Genomic DNA, 21,648 nt, shown 5'->3' with positions numbered 1-21,648 from the left:
GGGTCTCTAAAGACAAAGTCCCAATGACCATCAAGGATCATAAGCAGATGCTATACCGTGGCCATATAACAGCAATAATACAGCGTTTCCTTGGTTACCACTGCTAAACACAGCAGCGCTGCACGTATTAACACTAATTTAAATGCGTTATATGGAGTCAAGATGAAAAGAAAACCATGTAAACTTTTCTGAAAACGCTCTCGGTTACTAACGTAACCTCGGTTCCCCGAAATGAGGGAACGAGACATTGCTATGGGAAATACCTTTTCCTCGAATACTACTGAACCCTTATTGAATCACGCCAGTAAAACTGGCCAATGATGTTCAAGCGTGCGAAATATGAGCGGGATCCCACTCTATATAAGGCAGTGCTTGTACGTCATCCATTCAGAATCTTTGACTGAAGCAACTTGGCATTCTAAGATCCTGAGCTCTGTGACACGGCAATAACAGCAATGTCTCGTTCCCTCATTTCGGGGAACCGAGGTTACGTTAGTAACCGAGAGCGTTCCCCTTCAATTCGGTCACTCTACATTGCTATGGGAACGTATAAAATCCTGCCGTGTCACAGTGATGGAGCCTGGTTCGACAAAGTATGTCAAGTTTCACATCCGAGTCGTAATGAGAGCGGCAATGATATTGGCGCTCAGAACCACAGCTCAGGTCTACAGGACCTAGTCGAAACCATGTAAAGTCAGGGGCGTGGCAGCAAGACGATGCCGCATCACACCAGGGGCGGAGTTAACTCCGGTGAAACAGAGAAAGTGAAATGGCGGCGGCTTCGGCGCTTTCACATATAGATTAATTGAATTGTTTAATTTTAATGAAATCATGTTATGATGCACTGCCGTATCGGTATGATGGTGACCAAGTCCTAAAAGACGTGGTGAACTATACCATAACACTGTGATAACTGACGGGACAGCATTGAATTGGTGGTGCATTAATACAGGGTGTATACGACCTAGTCGAAACCACTCTGATACACATCTCAGATCATATCTGAGGTTGAGTAGGCGCATGCACTGACAGCACATGCGAGGCAAGCGACGACACATCTAGGTTATAAAACCTTGCGAAAGTGCTGGGTGATGACCAGCCTGCCGCCATACAAATGTCCTGAATAGACATGCCATTTGCCCAGGCCCAGGAGGACGTGAGTCCGCGGGTTGAGTGGGCCCGAACCCCTATAGGACATTCCACGCCCTTAGAGCTGTAGGCCAAAGCAATTGCATCCACGATCCAGTGTGACAGCCTTTGCTTGGACACAGGCAATCCTTTTGTACGTCCAACAAAACATACAAATAGCTGCTCCGAGAGTCTGAACTGTCTAGAGCGCTCAATATAAGTATGCACCGCGCGTACAGGGCACAGCAGGAGTGTATTAAGCGGCTCAGTCCCGGCCGGTCTCTCGGGCCGGAAAGCAGATAGTGTTATGACCTGCGCTTTAAATGGAGTCGAAAGCACTTTAGGCACATAATCTTTTCTAGGCTTCAAGGTGAGTCTGCAATCACCTGTTCCAAATTCAATACACGAGTCGTCAGTTGAAAGCGCCTGCAGGTCTCCAACTCGCTTAAACAGAGGCCAGCGCGAGCAGGAGCGCTGTCTTGAGAGAGAGCGCTCGCAAGCTCGCTGATTGTATGGGCTCGAACAGGGTTCCCGTGAGAGTGTCAAGCACAAGCACCAAGTCCCAAGTGGGTAGAGTAGAAGGGCGAGGAGGGTTCAGCCTTCTTGCTCCTTTTAAAAATCGTATGATCAGGTCATTTCTGCCGATCAGGCAATTTTCGACGTGTGCGTGAAAGGCTGTTATAGCGGCCACATACACTTTCAATGTGGATGGCATATGACCACTATCAAATCGTTCTTGAAGGAAGGCAAGGATTATTGGTATTGGACAGCTGATTGGGTCTTCGCCCCGCGATACGCACCAACTTGAAAAAACTCTCCATTTATGTGCGTAAAGACGTCTCGTGGAAGGAGCCCTAGCCTCGGAGTTAGTGTTCAAAACCTGCTGAGGAAGTGCGTCTGTTACTGGCAAGCTCCGTCGAGCGGCCAGACATGAAGGCTCCGTGTAGAGGTCTGCATTCCCGCGGCTCCCGACCAGATTTCTTGCAATGTGGGATTAAATTCCTGAATAAAACGCGGTTGCGGTCGGTAACTCTGGTGCAATTTGAACGGGAGAGGGCGGTCTAACAGTATCCCGTTCCTGACGTCTTTTCAGAACAGCATATCTGCGCTTTATTCAAGCACCGGTACAGCCTGCACTCGACTGTTATGCTGCACGCTTGAAACAGTGCTTCGTTTTATTTGCGAGGTCTCTACGCAGCATGTGCATAACAATGCTCAGAGCAGGCTACCAGTGGTGAACAGAACAGGCAGGTTGTCGATGAATGACAGAGCAGAATAAAGATGGAGCAAAGTATGGATGCGCTGTCCTTGAAGAACGCTCAACTCGGTTTTGTTTATATTTTGCTTAGCCTATAATTTTAAATGACAGATGTCGAATTTATTTATTTAATTATTTTTCTTCCGCAACACTTTTCCTAGGCTACTGTGTTTACAGCAAGACATTAAACGAATTTAGTATTTTGACAAGACGAATAAAATTATAATAGGCCATTTTTGTACAACCTACATTTTGTTTCCCTCTGCGACACGTATTCCTATTGTGTTGTAAAGGTTAAACGAATTGTATCCTGACAAGACGAATAAAAATAAGGAATAAAATTTTTGTACATTTTTATTTTCTCTGTGACACTTTTTTTTCCTACTGTGTTGGCAGCAAAATGTTAAACGAATTTCGTGTCTTGACACAAAATTCGTTTAACATTTTGCTGTCAATAAAAGACTCTTGACAAGACGAATAAAATAACAAATACAATTTTGTGCAGACTACACTTTTATTTGTTAGCCTATCTGTCTTTCAGTAGAGGAAATTTAAATGTGTGATTCTGGAAATGAGATCTAAATTTAGCGGGAACGGTTGTGTCGGGAAGAAAATTTATTCAAAGCGGACAGCGGGTGAACAAAGAGTGAATATATCGCGGGTGCGGGATATAACCTCGCGGGAGCGGGAGGGAGCGGGACTTAAAAAAAGTGTGATTCTAGCTCCGAGACCTCTAGCTCCGTGCCTCTGGATTTGGGTGCCAAATTGTTCCTTGTGCTTGAGAGAGGAGGTCTCTCTTCAGTGGGATAATCCATGGGGGGGCTACCAGCATCTCCACCAGTTCTGGGAACCACGGCTGATTGGGCCATTTCGGTGCCACTAACAAAACAGATTCCTTTTCCTCTCTGATTTTGCAAAGCACGCGAGGCAGAAGCTTCACTGGAGGAAAGGCATACTTGCGTACTTTCGGCCAGCTGTGAGCTAGTGCATCCACTCCCAGAGGAGAGTGTGTCAGTGAATAAAACAGCGGGCAGTGAGTGTTCTTCGCTGATACGAAGAGATCCACCTCCGCCCTGCCGAATACACTCCAAATCATATTGACTGTCAGAGAGTGTAATCTCCACTCCCCGTGGATTATCCCGCCCCTCAACAGTAAATCCGCACCGTAGTTCAGGCGTCTGGGGACATGTACTGCCCGGAATGGAGAGGAGGTGTCGATCTGCCCACAGAAGGAGGTCTCTCGCCAGTTGCAGCAGTGGTCGCGAGTTCACACTGCCTTGGTGATTTATAAACGCCACCACTGTCATGCTGTTCGTCCTGATGAGAACGTGACGTTGAATAATGTCTGGAAGAAAGCACTCGAGCGCTAGGTGAACAGCACGGAGCTCCAGTCAGTTTATGTGCCATGACTTCTCCGTTTCTGACCACGTCCCGAAGGCTGGTCTGCCATCGCATACGGCTCCCCAGCCCGTACTCGATGCATCTGTCATAACATTCTTTCTCCTGATCACTTGACCAATACGAACACCCCGGCAAAACGGAGTCATATCGCGCCAAGGGTTCAGTGTATGCAAACAGTTGCGCGTCTCTCTGATTGGGCTAACACTAGCCAGTCGTCGAGATAGTTCAGGATGCGTACCTGCTCTGCTTCAGAGGAGAGAGAGCAGTATCCATGCATTTCGTAAATGTACGAGGGGCCAGACATAAGCCGAAGGGCAGGACCGTGAATTGGTACGCTATCCCTTCGAATGCAAATCTCAGGAAGCGCCTGTGGCGGGGGGCTACCTGAATGTGAAAATAAGCATCCTTTAAATCCACGGAGATAAACCAATCTCCTGGTTTGATATGTGAGAGGATTTGTCTCAGCGTAATCATTTTGAACGAGCGCTTTGAAAGTGCGCGATTCAGCGGCCTCAGGTCCAAGATTGGGCGGAGTCCGTCGTCTTTCTTTGGCACCAGAAAATAACGACTGTAGAAGCCGCTCTCACGGTCTGTGAGAGGCACTGCCTCTACCGCGTGCTTTGCGAGAAGTTTGTGTATTTCCTCTCGCAGAACTGAGACATTCTGCTCCCGCACAGTGGACATTAACACACCGTTGAAACGGGGCAGTCTGCAAAAGAACTGAAGCGTGTAGCCATTCTTTATTGATTTCATAACCCACTCTGATACCCCTGGCACACCGTGAGGGATAACTCACCGTTGGGGGGCGGGGAGTTTAATACCACATGAGTGTGAGAGTGAGTGATGTGGGAGGGAGAGGGGAGTGAGAGGAGGAAAATTGCTCTGATATTGAGGTGATTTTTGTATTTTGTTTTATTTTATTGCACTGCACTGTGGAACAGTCAAAACACAAACATGACAATCGTTCTTGCCGCCCGCAACAGGCAGGGGGGCGTGGTGAACACACACAGCGGAGCGAGCAGACTTTCTCAGTGGCTCGTCTTCGGCGCCGAGTGCAGCTTTCCTCCTCCGAGAGACAGCATCAAGAACGCGGCTTTGATCCCGGAGCCGGTGGCCTGCCGTCTCTGTCAGGGCGGGGTTTCTGGCCCTTCGAGCCCTGGCGGTGCTTCAGCCACGGCTTTCTTGGTCTCACTGCCTCATGCTCTCACCAAACAGCAGTAGGAGGGGCGCCGGCGCGCTTTGGTAAGAAGTGGCTAATGGCCTTCGACTGCTTCTGCGCTTCAACGAAGTGCTCCGTGAATGTCTCTACCGCCGCTCCAAATAGACCTGAGGGATTCACGGGAGCGTCCAGAAGAGCCGTCTTCTCTGAGTCTTTCAACTCGGTCAGAGTCAGCCACAGGTGACGATCCAGCACCACAAGATTACCCATATTGCGGCCGATCGCTCGAGCTGTCACCTTCGTCGTTCTGAAGCCCCGTTCACACTAGCAGCGACTGGGGCTGGCGATGAGGTCGCTAGTGGGCGTTCTCATTACTGGTTGCCTAGTAACGTCATTGTTGACAGCGAATCAGGTTTCTTGCCGCTAAAATACTAACATTTTGGAGACAAAAGACTTAATATAATATAAATATAAACTGAATCCGTGCATACAAACAAAAATGAATGAGAAACAAAGGGTACTTTTTTCCATTGCGTGCGTTTATCTACGGTGAAAAAGCAAACGCCGGTCTGTCTGGGTCCATAAAACCATTCAGGCTCGAAGTCGGCACGGCGAGATCCACCGGCTTGTGCAGGAACTGCGGCTGGATGAAGTCCGGTTCCAGCAGTACTTCAGGCTTGACCGGACCCGGTTTGATGAGCTGCTGCGGAGGGTGGGTCCCCTGATTGCAAAGGATGACACGAGGTTCCGCCGAGCCATTTCCCCGGTGAGCGGCTGGCGATTTGCTTACGGTGAGTATATAATAAACATAATGCGTTTACTGAGCCCTAATGATTTAAATATATATACTGTATATATAATATTTTTTATTACTATTTTTTTTATCGATTTAGAAGTCCCTATATATCACGTTTAATTAACTATATGTTTGTATTATTCTTAATGACTGAGTGTGTGAATGCATATATATATATATATATATATATATATATATATATATATATATATGCATACACACATTTTATATAAAATGTATATATGTATATGTGTATATATATATATATATATATATATATATATATGTGTGTGTATATGTATACACACACACATATATAATAATTATTATGAGCAAAATAACTTATACACACATATTTCCACAGCTTCCTTGCAACAGGGGACTCATACTGCACAATTTCTTTCAGCTACCGTGTTGGGCACAGCACTGTAGCTGGTATTGTTGTCGATGTGGCAAAAGCCATTTGGGATTCCCTGGTGGAGGTCTACATGCCTGTTCCCACCACAGAAGACTGGCGGGACATTGCTTCAGAGTTCCACCATCGCTGGAATTTCCCAAACTGTCTTGGGTCTATTGATGGGAAGCATGTAGTAATCCAGGCTCCCAACAACTCTGGATCACTATTCTACAACTACAAGGGGACATTCTCTATTGTCCTTTTAGCAGTTGTAGATGCCAAATGCTGCTTTCACATCATAGATGTTGGCAGTTATGGGAAAACAAGTGATGGTGGGACTCTGGCTAATAGTCCGTTTGGGAATGGTCTTCGCAATGGAACTCTCGACCTACCAGAGGACACACTGCTGCCAGGAGCGGAGCACCTGGGGCCCCAGCCTCACATCTTTGTTGCAGATGAAGCCTTCCCTCTCCGCAGAGACCTGATGAGACCCTTCCCAGGTACCAACCTTCCTAGTAGACACAGGGTGTTCAACTACAGGCTTTCACGAGCAAGGCTGACAGTTGAGAATGCGTTTGGTATACTCGCAGCACAATGGCGAATATATCGGCGTGTAATTGGTGTCAGCCCTACCAATGCAGAAGCCTGTGTGAAGGCCACCTGTGTGCTACACAACTTCTTGCGGAGGGCAACAGGGACTGTGCAGTACCCACTAACTGCTGATGGAGAAGCCTCTGCACTGCAGAATGTCAGCAGAGTAGGGAACAACGATGCAGGACAGGAAGCAATGCGTGTGAGGGAAACCCTTGCTGATTACTTCTGCACTGAGGGTGCAGTTCCCTGGCAGCCACAGGTTCAAGTTCAAGTTCAAGTTCAAGTTGAGCTTTATTGTCATTCTGCTACATGTGTGGACATATAGTGGAACGAAATGTCGTGTCTCGCAGGACCACGGTGCTACATACTAGTTAGACATGAGATACACATACAGCAATGCAAATATAGGAAAAAACACAATAGGGCTATACAACAGTTTAACCATCTGACTATACATATACTATAAATACTATAACTACTATACCTAGTTGACTACACATACACAAACTGAGACTGTACAAGAACTTTACATAAATACTGTACATTAAATTGTGCAGGAAATATATATTTTTTACATTAAATTGTTCAGAAGAGAGATTTTGTGGGAAGCAGCGCATAGTGCAAAAGAGTTAGTAGTGCAATGCTCCAGTAAACATTTTTTTTGTAGTGCAATATTCAAGTAAACATACATTATCTTATTGAGTCTTTGTTACAGGGAGTGTTTATAGAAAGTGTCTAGTGTGCATATAGTGGGACGAGTGCGTTACTACAGGTGGTTTGTATAGCCCACTCACCTGTGTGTAGCACACCCAGAATTGCACTTAGGAGAAATTTGTCAATAGTTATTTATAGTTGGGGGGCTGAGGTGTTCATGGTTTCAGAGCGGGGACAGGGAGATTGGAGTTAAGAGCTCTCACAGCCTGGGGAAAGAAGCTGTTGAGCAATCTGACAGAACGAGCTTTGATACTCCGGTACCTTTTTCCTGATGGCAGGAGCTGGAAGAGGTTGTGGGAGGTGTGACAAGCATGAAAGGTTCTTCTTAGAACCAAACCAAAGGCTCTTTTAAGAGCCACCCACATTATAATAAAAGAGCCATGTTTCCATGTGTTACCATCATTTCTTGAAAACATTATATCCTGGCTATGCTATTAGATATACCTCACCTTCCCCAAATATATACATAATAGAAGGCTTTTGCAACATTTTACGTTACTGTTCAAAAGTTTGACGTCAGTAAGATTTTTAAAAAAGGATGCAAGGATGCATTAAATTGACAGGAAAGACATTTTTTAATGTTACAAAAGCTTTCTATTTCAGATAATTGTTGTTCTTTTGATCGCACTGTACCTCCAAGGTTTTATTGGATCAGCAGCTGAACCACTTTTTCTTTCTTTTATTTTATTTAATTCTCTTCTATATATATCACAGAGGTTTTTCCATTTTTTTTTTGCATTCTTCAACTAAAAAAAAAAGGGGTGAAAAAATTATTCACACACACACACACACAATGTATACATATATAGTCATTTAGCAGACGTTTTTATCCAAAGCGACTTTACAAATAAAGACAATAGAAGCAGGTTACAATTAATTTTAATACAGTTAATATTATTTTTAATATGGTATGTTTATTTGCTATCTGATCATTTATGATTTTGTCTGTTGTCATACATTTTGTTTTGGTTTTTTAAAAAAGGTAATCTAATTTTACATCCTATTCGTTGATTAAAAACCTACTTGGAATCCCCACGATCTCAGACACCCCTTTCCACGCCTGATTTTTTAAATTTATGTCCCTGTATGTGGGCAGGGACATGTCGTATAAAACAGGACAATTGCTAACGGAAAGAATCAACTTCTCCTCCATCTTTCCGTCACTGCTGAAGCTGAAAGGAGAATGATCACATGAGCGCTACCGTCTGCTTTGCTATTGGCTGTCGCTCCCGAAAGTCGCTCTTCATTTGCATAAAGTTGAAGGATTCTGAACTTTGTCGCTGGACACGCCCCATCCGGTCGCCAACGGTCGCTCGTGTCGCCGGAAATCGCCAGCTCTCCATTGAAATGAATGGAATCGCGTCGCTTTGACGCTGCTTGTCGCTTGTAGTGTGAACGGGGCTTGAGGGCCAGATCTGTGGCGCGTCGAAGCTCTTTGAAGACTTCAGGGTCCGGGCCACCTTCATCCAGGGACTGAAGGAGCTTGGCCTGATACACCTGAAGTATCGCCCATCACATGCAGTGTTGAAGCTGCCTGGCCCGCCGCTGAAAAAGCCTTGTCAGCGAAGTTTGTGGTGGCTTGGCAAGGTTTAGATGGGAGAGACGCGTTGTTTCGCACCCTCCAGTTTGCCACGGCTGCAGGACAGAGGTGGCCAGTGACGGCTTCCTCCACAGGGGGGAGTTTAACATACCCCGCTCGGTCAGCACAGTCCACAGACGACAGAAGGGAGGATCCCGGATTGTGCACTCGACTGGTGAGTGGTGCGTTCCACGACTTCGCTATCTCGTCGTGCACCTCTGGGAAAAAGGGGCTGGGCCTCCGCAGGGTGTCCTTTCGGCCGTGATCCAACTGGAGGAACCACTCATCCAGACGGCTTCTGGCCGGCTCGGTAGGAGGCGCCCACTCCAGACTGATCTCATCAACTGCCTTGGTCAGGATGCGGAGGAGCTCAACATCACTGTGATGGAGGTCCCCCAGCGTCACTGATGGGCGCAGTGTAATCCAGTGGGCTGTTGGACCACTCCTCTCTCGCAGACGCTGCCACCGAGATGGCATCATCCTCATCTTCCTCCGTGGCTCCGAAAGACACCACATTTAGCGCGCTGGGGGAGGGGCGGGGATTAGCGGCCATGAAATGCACTGGAAGGGGACCTGCAGCAGGGGGGTGAGGAGCATGTGGGCACTGAGCCGGCGCGGTCTCGTCACCCGACCCAGACAGATCCGCATCAGTAACTCGCGGCACTTTACTCCTTGGCTCAAAAGAGGCTGCAGAGGAAGAGCGCGGCAGAGCTAGTTGGGCGAGTTCATCGCCTTGGACGATGGCCACACGGAGCCTGAGAGTCCGGAGACTCATATCTCCGCAGTGGGGGCAGTCCGACCCCCCAAGCGCCGCCTCTGCGTGGGCGCGACCCAGGCAGAAGACGCACGATTCGTGGCCATCAGAGGGTTCGATTGGCTCTACGCAGGAGAGGCAATTGCGAGAGGTCATCTTTTGTCCGTCCGAAGCTCACCGGAACACAGCAGGGAAAGAGAAGGCGTGTCCGCTGCAACAAAGGAAAAAATTCTGAATGGATGACCTACAGGCACTGCCTTATATAGAGTGGGATCCCGCTCATATTTCGCACGCTTGAACGTCATTGGCCAGTTTTACTGGCGTGATTCAATAAGGCTTCAGTAGTATTCGAGGAAAAGGTATTTCCCATAGCAATGTAGAGTGATCGAATTGAAGGGGAACAACCAGTTCCCCTCAGAATCACATTCATATAAGATTCAATATTTGGATTTTCTTCCTATATTTCGCACATCATGAACAGTGATCTTGTTCTGTCAGCTAAAGTATTTTCTCCTCTTTGCGTCCGTCTTCAACGTCTCTGGCCTCTGTTAATGGCCGTTTACAGACTATTTATAATAATAACGTAATATTTCCATAAATAATATTGAGTTCTCTCCACTGCTGGAAAGCTGCTCTGATATTTACGCTGATCCTACCTCTTGCCTGATCGTAACCCCTCATTTTAATGTTTTGTTTCTCTGATATTTTCCTCTTTTTTATCTGCTGTCTCTCTCTATCTATAGTCGATCTGCTAATATCCGTCCTGTGCACTCAAATTGAGCACTCTCTTATCTCTAACAGTACAAGACACGCCCCCTTACTGCCGATTGGCTACAAGTGTGTTTTGGGAATCGGTCAGACACTGCGGTCAAAAGCGTTTATCAAAAATCGCTTAGTGTACGTTTAAGGAGTGGCGGGCCGGGCCGCCACTACTTAGGCTAATGTACATAGCGGAAACCCTGATTAATCCTCTGTTTACCGATGTCGCCTTTCGTAGAGACAGTGAGGGGGACGGATCGGGTCACTATGAATCTGGGGGGGGATCATGTCCCTCCTGTCCCTAGTGTCATCTTGCGCGCCTGTGTAAAGATGTTTCTTATACGTTAACTGGCCTCTCTGGGTCAGTAGCAGCAGGAATGAACACATAAGGTAAGCAATAATCCACCACGTGCAGTGTGATTTTTATCACGGACAGATCGACTTCTAGTACATGGAGAACAAATTAAAAAGTATAAAACATATTTTATTTGTGAAGTGAATGGTCCATCTTCAAAAAGATCAGGGGCTTTTGGTAAAACAGGGGCTTAAGCCACCATTTCTTCAACTCTTGTAATTGTGAATTGGGCGGGGGTTGTCTTGCTGCTCTCCCTGCTCTGTCCAAGCGTGGCTGCATGGACAGGCGTGTGGAGTGTTGCCCAAAACAGAAGCATACCGCCAACACTAACTTTATGCAATATAATTGTAATATGTAAATAAACAATTGATGAAGGTCATAACAGGCAGGGTCGAACAGTGGCAAACAGGTATAACAGGGGCGAGACAAAGAGTTACCAGAGACAAGCGTGGGTCAATGATCAGCGAACAGTATCCAAAGGGGCGAGACAGGAGAGGTAGTCCAAAACGTCAGCGATAGTCCAGGCAGGGGAAAACACGATTCAACAAAGGCAAGGCAAGGCTAGGAAAACTAACGGGGCTCTGTAGGGCAGCGATAATGCATACAATACTCGGCAACGAGGGAGAGAATGTCCAGGATTGAAATAGTGTGTGTGATTAGTGATGCTGTGTGATCAGGTGTGCGTGTGATTAGTGCAATGAGTGATTGGTGACAGCTGTGTGCATGTGATTGGTGAGATGGCTGATGGGAAATGCAGTCCATGTGATGTGCGGGTGTGAAAGTCAATGTGGTGAGTGAGTGACCTCTGGTGGTGAATGAACAGAAGTGCACAGACCAGATTCGTGACAGAAATACCCTATAATGAGATAAATAACTTTGGTACAAAAAAAAAAGGTTGTTTGAAAAGAGCCTATACCAAAACCAAAGCCAGTGCAAATTTGGGTAATACCTGCCAAATAGTGAGCCATTTTTAACTCATGTTATAAATTCTTAATACATATATTTATTAATGCTTGTTTCACTAAAAACCAGATCCCTGATTTATTTCATGATGCAGCAAAAATGTATTATTATAGCAGGACTGAAATGTGTTGTTTTCATGGTTTTCTCATTTATATCTCATGACTTGTGTCACTTACAATGTTTCTTACCAGAATCTACTCTGTACCTTACGCATGATTCTCCGCAAAAGTTCATGATGCCTATCCACAGCAATGATTAGAAACTGATATCATCTGTTTATCAAGATAAAATTATATTGATTTTTGTTTTGGGGGGAAAAAATCATAAAAGCACAACCATGACTAAATATAGATAAAATATATCCTAAATATTTAGATGCCTATATTGAGCTTGCATTTATCAAATATGTGTTGAATATTTTACTTGTATAAGCCCCTTTTTGTGTGCAGTTATGCTCAGTAATGTTGTTTCAAGTAGTTTTGTTTACTGATATAGTGCATCAACAACAAAATACATTTAACCGAAAAAAGAAAAACTCTTCTGTGTGTGCATTAATAATTAATAAACGATTAGTGTGTCCACTTTACTTTTAAGTTCACTTTTACAGATTAATGATGTCCATAACTCATTAATAAATTATTCACAAGTGTTCATTTTACATTAAGGTTTGCTTTCAAAGGTTACTAACGTTTATAACTCATTAATAAATGGTTCACAGCTGTTCACTTTGCATTAAGGTGCACTTTCACAAGTTACTAACGTTTATAGCTCATTTATAAATGGTTCACAGGTGTTCACTTTACATTAAGGTGCACTTTCACAGGTTATTAACATTTATAAATAATTAATAAATGGTTCATTGCATTATGGTTCTCAGGTAATATTGGACTTAAAATGTTATAAATCAGGGATCTGGTTTTTAGTGAAACAAGTATTAATAAATATATTTATTAATCATTTATAACGTGAGTTAAAATGGCTCACTATTTGCAGGGATCAACGCTAAGGATTTTTTTTTTACTGGCCCGGTTGGGCCAGTGGTACAAATTTTACAACATTTTACTTTTACATTTAATCATTTTCACTGGCCCTGCCACAAAAAAATAAAGTAGTCGCTGTTATCATTGTTTTTAATCTATGCTTATCTTGTATTCTAATAAATAAGCTTATATGACTCCAATATTTTAGATAAATTAAATTTTACAATTCTCTATTCCAATTTCAATACCACAGCAAAAATCACTAGCCAAAAATAAACATAAATATAAAGTTTAAACATTATTAAAGTGACAGCCAGTAAACAAATTACAAGTAATAGCACAAATAAACACAGGCCTATAGCACAAAGATAGAATTGAAATGATGCTTTAGGTTTTTATGTTTGTAGATGTTCAGCTACAGAAATGAAAAAATCACATATAAAATAACATTTGAATATTCTTCACTCTGTGTTGCACCTTGATTTTTCATAGCAATTTGAAATTAGAGACAGCCACTGCATTTTAATCATGGTTTAATCCACAAAAACAAACAAACAAACAAAAAAAAATTTGCAAATTTCACAAAGTCTTTAGCTTTGTGAAATTATGCTAACGTTACATAAAACATCGGCACTAAACAGAAACAGCAGCCAAGCTGAATGAGATGCAATTTCACTCTCTGACAGCAGGCGGCGCTCTTGGAACAGTGATACAGCATTTCCTTGGTTACCACTGTTAAACACAGCAGCGCTGCGCAGTGCGCATATTAACACCAATTTAATATGCATTATACGGAGACAAGATGAAAAGAAAACACCATTTCTGAAAACAGTCAGTTCCCCTCAGAAACACGTTCATATAAATTCAATATTTAGATTTTCTTCCTATACTTCACGCATTGTGAACAGAGATCTTGTTCTGCCTTCTAGTGCTACAGTATTTTCTCCTCTTTGTGTCCGTCTTCATCGTCTCTGGCCTCTGTTAACGGCTGTTTACAGACTAATTATAATAATAACGTAATATTTCCACACAAATGACATTTGGGAAAATGATTGAAGTGCAGTTTGTGTGCAAGCACGGAACAGAAGATGCTCTAAAATGAATCAATCGGTGCATCTGTACTCCAGTGTCTAAATTCAATATAGATTAATCATTGTTAAAGTTATGTGATTTATAAGCATGTCTATTACAAAGGAGATTTAAAGGCTCATTTATCTTCCTAACAGAAAAAAAATAAACACAACACAGAGGGATACAGAACTCAGAAATCTTTATGTGAAGATGAAAAAAAAAAATTCTGTATCCCTCTGTGTCGTGTTTGTTTAACTTGTCTGTTTGGAAGATAAATGAGCCTTTAAATCTTCTTTGTAAATGCTTTACGAGGTATGAATAGTCCTCACTTTAGATGAGCTCACAAAAATAGATGGCTGGCAACTACTAAATGTTTTATAACTACCTGACTTAATCAAGAATTACAGCAGGAATATGTGTTAATAAAGCATTTATTAACACACTGAGCAACTATTATCATGTGTCTAAATAATAAGATTCATAAATGTACATTTAAATAGTTTATTAATCATTTACTTACACTTTCTAAATGATCTTATGAACCACTGACAACTCCTAAATAACTGGTTTGTAAATAACGTAATAATTTAGAAATTATAAACTGATCATTAATAAAGTATGAAAATACAATTATTAAACATTATAGATATGCTCAAGAACAAAACATGTATAGCTGTATTTATAAACTGCTTACTAATGCCTATTAATGTTGGAACAATGCTTTATAAATGATGAATTGACTATTTACTAATGATTAACTAATGATTCATAGTGTGCAGTTATTATAAAGTGTTACCCCCAAAATTGAATGTGCCAGATGGAATATGCAGGAAATCACATCAATATATCTAGACTTGTGTGCTTGTGCCTTGTACAAAGGTAGCCTGTTTGAATAACAGAAGTGTGTGTTTAAAAGTGAAAGTAAAAGTGTATAAGTTAGACTGCTTACATGTTTGAGTCTTCATACACGTACAGGACAGAATACGGTGAGTACATTATTTGAAATGGGCCATTTCAATTCATTGCTTTATGGTTTTTAATGATCTACTGTCTCATTTACACAAAATAGGTGCTCTTTAAGGAATTTATTTGGCAAAATGTTTGTATTTTTAATAACTTTACTGCATGGGAGTGCCCCAAGAAACACATTTGCTCTAAGCCAGGAAGTATCTATGTTATTAAATGTTGTTACCATTACAATTTTCATAACGGTTGCTTTTGAAAATATGTTTCATATTCTTGAAATATGAAGTTTACAATTGTTTAATAACAGTTTTAAAGACATTCCATGTCCCAACATTTAAATCTTTTAAACATATTTTATTTTGCTGTCTTGTCAACCCTAAAAATGGCAAGACCATAAAAGGTCATCAGAAAATTCATTTATTGCTATTTTCCAATTTCTTAGGACACAAATAATACAATTTCATGATTTTTTTTTTTTTTTAAACTTGACTTTTATTTTTTTAATTTAATGTGTATACCAGGATATGTCGCCCTTTTGGGGGTATAAATTAACTGAAAACAGAATGCTTGTTTGGTAATGCATGTTACAACATTTTAGCCAAATTTTTAAAAACATTTATTCTTTCATAACTTAAACTAAACTTGAAAGCGGCTCCCTGATTCTTTGTAAAATTTGGCTAAACAATAAGTATAATGTCAATTAATGAAAATAGCCTGCGTACTGTATTATATTTAATATGCAAATTTCTAGGGCCTATAAATTATCGATATGACCAAAACTTTTGCTGAAAAACTTGTACACAATCTACCTGTCATGAATCTGGTCTGCACTCCCGTTCATTCACCACTACAGGTCACCCGCTCACCACATGGACTTTCACACCACACATCACATGGACTCCAGGTGAAAAACAAGTGAAAAACAAGTGCACTTCCATAATTTACTTAAAGTGCTCTATTTTTGTGCACTAATTTTGTACTTAATATACTAAAAATTATCCTTTTAGATGATCTTTAGTTGACCTTAAGAAGTACTAGTGTACTCAACTGTGCTATTTTGAATATGAACTAAAATGCACTTGTAACATACTATCTTTGTATTTAAAAAATGTATTTAGCTACCACTTGTAGTACACTTGAGTGTACTAGTGTATGAAAGATGGGTTCAAGTGTACTACATTTTAGTTCATATTCACGGTGTCTCAAAATAGCACAGTTGAGTACACTTAGATGATCTTAAGTTGACCTTAAGAAGTACTAAAGGATCATTTTCAATTAGTGCGCGAAAATAGAGCACTTTAAGTACATTATGGAAGTGTACTTGTTTTTCACCTGGGACATTGTGCCTTCTTTCCTCTGATTGATAATTTTTAGCAAAAAAAAAGTGAAAGTATTAGAGAAAATTTGATGTGATTTCCCCCCCCCCCCCCCCCATTTCATTTTTTTTTTTTTTTTTACTTCAATTAAAGGTTAGATTTTATCTTTTAATGAGAGATCAAATGGGTAAAGATGGAAATAGTTTACATTTATATTACATTAAATGTAAAAATAAATAATGAATAAATTATTTTTTACATTAAAAAAATTATGTATGAATAATCAAGTAAACTTAAGTTGCTTCAGTCCAGTACATGTTAATCTTACATTTACTTTATAAAAATCATTCCAGATTTATGCAAAAAAAAAAAAAAAAAAAAATTTGATAAAAAGTATAAAGTATCAATCAGTAGATTTAAGTAGATTGTGTACAACAGGTTTTTGGTCATATTAATAATTTATAGGCCCTAGAAATTTGCATATCAAATATGATACAGTAGGCTAATATATTCATAAACTGGCATTATACTTAGTGTTCAACAGAATTTTACAAAGAATGTTTAGTTTAAGTTATAAAAGAATAAATGGTTTAAAAAAAATTCCAAATGCCAAACAAGCATTATTTTTTCAGTTAATTTATACCCCCAAAGGGGCGACTCTGTTATGGGGCAAACGAGACGTGAGGCGTGCGGATCCATGTGCAAGGTTTTATTCAAGGACATGGTCATAAATACAGGCAGGATCGAACAATGGCAAACAGGTATATCACAGACAAGGCAAAGAGTCATCTAAAACAGGCATGGGTCAGTCGACAGCGAACAGTATCCAAAGGGGCTTGACAAGAGAGGTAATCCGAAAACGTAAGCAATAGTCCAGGCAGGGGAAAACACAAACCGAAACAGGCAAGGCAAGACTAGGGAAACTACAAAAGGCTCTTTAAGATAGCTAAAGCTAGAACAGCAATAAATGCATACAATACTCGGCAGTGAAAGAGAGGAAGTCCATGGCTTATGTAAGGTGTGTGATTGGTTGCACCTGAGTGCGTGTAACGAGTGCAATGGATTGTGGGAACTGAAGTCCGGAGTGACATGTAAAAGTCTATGTGGTGTGAGAGTCAATGTAAAGTGAAGACGACATCTGGTGGTGAGTAAATGGAAGTGCGTGGACAGGATTCGTGACAGACGTATCCAGGGGGATACAAACATTTACAAATTATGAAAAATGTAAAATTAAATTAATGAAATTTCACCATAAATATAATGAGCTAGTGCTTAACAACAACTTTTTTAAACATGCAAGTCCCCTTAAAATATTTGTAGCATTTGGACCAATCAGACACACAATTTTTCATTAGATTCAACAAATCAATTAGTCATTAGATTAACAAATAGTCACAGACCACTCACCCAATACACATACTGGGTGCCAGTATGTCTGTGAATGACTCCAGGTCCTCGGTTCTATGGCAACCGATCTGATAACACTAGTCTTATTGCTCAAAGGAATGCGAGCAGAGCAACACTCCATTTCCATAACTGCATTCTCTGGTTTCTCTAATGGCTTCATTCATCTACTTTAGTTCCCCTTTGTATGTACGCACGCGTGAGTGTATGTTTATTCGTTTGTTTGTTTAGATTAGTTAGGTGTGTTAGCGTTTAGTTAATTAGACCAAAAAAATCCGCACTCATCCAAATAGCCCAAAAAGGCTTAACATTTATTACTCAGAGGTCATAAACAGTGTAACAAAGTGAAAAGGTGCAACAGTGCAAAACGTTTTCGGGTATTACCCCTTCCTCAGTGCCATGTGCTACCAGATCCAAAAATTTAAACTTTATTGTTATTGAAAGGTTGACACAGACTCGTAGAGGGGGGAATTTGGAACGTAGACTCCTGCAGAAGGAATGTAGGTGGATCTTCTGGTAAGAATTAAGAATTGTCTTTCAATTGTTTTTTATAATAATTTAAAGAGTATGGGGTGGGACTCTAAAGAGTGTGTTTACTTATTGTATATAAAAACTTTGCATGTATCTGTATATTAAGTGTATTACGGTAATGGGCTACATAGTTTAATGAGCGCAGGTGTGTGCCTGGTAGCACATGGCACTGAGGAAGGGGTAATACCCGAAAACGTTTTGCACTGTTGCACCTTTGCACTTTGTTGCACTGTTTATGACCTCTGAGTAATAAATGTTAAGCCTTTTTGGGCTGTTTGGATATTGTTGGTCTACTGGACTTTCAGACTAGTGTTTGGTGCTACGGTCTTCTCTATTTTTGAGTGTTTAGTTAATAAAAGTTGTGTGCACAGATTACATGAGTTTCTGGTTCTGCCTTGCAAATTAATGTCTCTTTACGAGATTTTGACCCTCGCTACATGCTTTAATGCATTAATAGGAAAGTATTTTCTGTGGCCACGGAAATATCCTTTCTTAGAGTTGATATGAACTTGTACTGAATGTTCGCTGGACGGACAGATCAGTTGATGGTAATTTAATTCTGCTACAGTTATTACTATCAGCTGATATAGATAATTGTAATTAATTGTAATTATTTATATACATTTCCCTTTTGAGCTGATTTGATACATATTGCAAATATGTGAAATATACCAACTTTTATTTTTTTCATGTTGTTTTTAACACTAGATCCGCCAGCAGGTAAATTTTACCCACGCACATTACAACTGTTTTTATATGGCTAAAGAACATATTATTTCACTGTATTATGCCGCTGTCTTCATAAAGAAGTGTCTAGAGTCATGAAATGAAATGACTTCATGAAATGTCATGAAGTCATCAGCTGTATTTTTGCCCTGTTGTTTTATGTTCAAGGCTTTTTTTATGCAGGCCACTAATCACTTTTATATGGGTGGTGTAATATTATAATGCAATGTTTTTAATTTGTTTAGTTATATCATTTCGAATTTGAATAAGAGATCAACACCAATAAACTTCAGGTAATCAAAAAATGGTTTTATTCATTACATTGTAGATCAGATTTTTTTTTTCTTCAGGAAACGGGCAGACTAAAGAGCATCACAGAAGCAAACAATAAACGATAGAAATGGCAAAAGAAAAATTAAATAATCAATCAAAATTTTGAACAATTATGAGTAACATTAGGCTAAAACATATAAATATGATACTTATATCATTATTTATTCTGGTTTTGGTTAGCTAAAGTTCAAAAACTGAATCATGTGTATTGTACAGTTTAAATCCGCTTTACGGCTGCTCGGACTCTACAAATGTATCATTTCCCCCCATCTTTACTTGCAGGGAAAACTCTTCTAAAGTTGTATTTTGGACAGTTTGCATTATTCAGAAGAAATGGGCAACTCAAAATCCAAACTTGGTGAGTCTCTCATTTAACAAAAATCAATCACCTGCTTAATTAGAACAACAGATAATAAAGTGTGTCAAACTAATTCAGCAGTTCTATAATAATAATAACAATTATTATTATCTCTCACAGAATTTGATAATCCATGGAGAGATAATACTTTGGGGTTCGTTCAATGTGATTTTTGTTTACCTTTTAAAATCATAGTCAGATGACTTTAGTATTTTACATTTTCTAATAAAATTACTGTACTGTCGTTTTGTTTAGGAAGAAAAAGAAAGAGGACTTAATGAAAGGAATTAAAGAGATTGAACCATGCAAAAAAGATTTGAAATGCTTGAGGATCTTACTTGTTGGTCCCTGTGGTTCAGGAAAATCAAGTTTCATAAACTCCGTTAATAATGCCTTCAAAGGCCGCATAACCAGCAGAGCTGTGAGTGACAGAATTGGTCAAACAAGTTTCACAGTTCAAGTAAGTTAAAGATGTATGCACTTGCTATTTATTTATTTTTTGCTTGAGCTAATTAAATATTAGTTTGTTTTATTTGTCATATGTGTTTTTTAATGTAGTACAAACCATTCGAAATTGAATCAGGAAATTCCAGTTTGCCTGTTGTCTTCAATGATGTCATGGGCCTGGAAACAGGATCTATGAGAGGATGCCCTGTGGAGGACATCATCAAAGCCATTCATGGCAACGTCCGACCTGGTCATGTGGTAAACAATTAAAAAGCCTTGAAATACTCCCTAAATAAAAGTCTTCAAACATATTTTACACTGATATCTGTGTGGTCTTCATCAATCTTAGTTTAATCCAGGAAAACCAGTATCTTCGGAGGATGAAATTGAAAAACCAACAATCTCTGATCAGGCCTTCTGTCTAGTGTATGTTTTAGCAGCTGATAGAATCCAATTTGCAGATGACAGTGTTTTACAAAAGATGAGGGATATTCGAATGCAAGTCAGAACTCTTGGTAAGACTAATATGTTGCTCTTATATTAATAGTTTGAAGATTCCATTAAAAGTAACATTCTGACATAGCAATTTACCAGTAATCATACAGTTATGAATATTGCAATATTTATATTAAGCATATTACATTTACAAGCATACAAGATAATTACATATATGCATTTAACATATTGTTTGAGCATTTTATTTACCTATTTCCTACGAGGTGTTTTATGAGTGAAAGTTATATGTAAACTATATAAAGCAGATTTTTGACTGCAATTTGCACTTTTCCCATATTAAATTTAAATTTGTTTTAATTTTGTTTTAAATATTGGAGTGATAAATAAAAATGTATTTAAAACACTTATAAAGAGCACGTCTTTATAATATTTTACAAAGTTAATACATATTAATACAATATATATTCAAAATTTAAATATCTCACCAAAAGGAAATACACACATCAATTTTCATATTCAGAAATAAACTGAAGTATGCAAACCTGCTCTTTTGCACATATTGCAGCGTTGCCTCAGGTCATTGTCTTGACAAATGTGGATGAAGCGTGTCCATTGGTAAAAAGTGATTTAGAGAAGGTCTACATCAGCAAAAAAATCAAAGAAAAGGTAAATATTATGTATTCAAATAATTATTTACAAGTCTCAGGCTCCATATTCTGTTGTTGACTTGCTCAATGAATTTATGTTTGAGCTTGACCTCTTGATTCTTTGGTTCTCCTATAGATGCTGTGGTGCAGTGATAAATTGGGTGTTTCAATGTGTCACATATTTCCAGTGAAGAACTACCACGAGGAAATTGAAACCAATGATGACATGGATGTTCTGATTTTACAGGCATTAACTCAAATTATACAGTTGGCTAATGATAATATGAAGGATCGCTTGTCTCAGCAGTCATAATTTTCAAAACTAGGATCTGCACAAGAAAACTGTGCCTCATCCTTGGTGATTTAAACTATTTGGACGATTTTTATTAAAATCCACAAGCAAATATTTTGAAATACCACAGTTTTAAAATGTTTAGTGTTGATTATCTAACTCTTTTAAGTCTTTGTCTTCAAGTTTCTGAGATGTTCTATTAAAATTTTTAGGATGATGATTGTTGAACATAATTTGTAATGGCAATGATATGATACAATAAAG

At 40.1% G+C, this 21,648-nt stretch overlaps 1 protein-coding gene across 2 annotated transcripts; it reads left to right on the top strand.

The window, feature by feature from the left end:
• The first annotated feature begins 14,679 nt into the window (after positions 1–14,679).
• Positions 14,680–21,648, top strand: LOC131537391 (interferon-induced protein 44). 2 transcript variants are annotated; one of them, XM_058770768.1, is made up of 8 exons: positions 14,680–14,894; positions 19,467–19,542; positions 19,663–19,696; positions 19,798–20,002; positions 20,101–20,247; positions 20,339–20,504; positions 21,011–21,111; positions 21,229–21,648. In XM_058770768.1, exons 2-8 carry the CDS (start codon positions 19,518–19,520, stop codon positions 21,403–21,405), a joined length of 855 nt encoding a protein of 284 aa, XP_058626751.1. In that variant the 5' UTR covers positions 14,680–14,894; positions 19,467–19,517; the 3' UTR covers positions 21,406–21,648. The 2 variants fall into 2 exon arrangements, with proteins under 2 accessions (XP_058626751.1, XP_058626752.1); XM_058770769.1 differs by lacking the exon at positions 14,680–14,894 and adding an exon at positions 18,393–19,144.

This window comes from Onychostoma macrolepis, chromosome 03 (genome assembly GCF_012432095.1).
Source record: "Onychostoma macrolepis isolate SWU-2019 chromosome 03, ASM1243209v1, whole genome shotgun sequence".
Classification (NCBI taxonomy): domain Eukaryota; kingdom Metazoa; phylum Chordata; class Actinopteri; order Cypriniformes; family Cyprinidae; genus Onychostoma; species Onychostoma macrolepis.
This window is presented reverse-complemented; position numbering and strand designations above follow the sequence as displayed.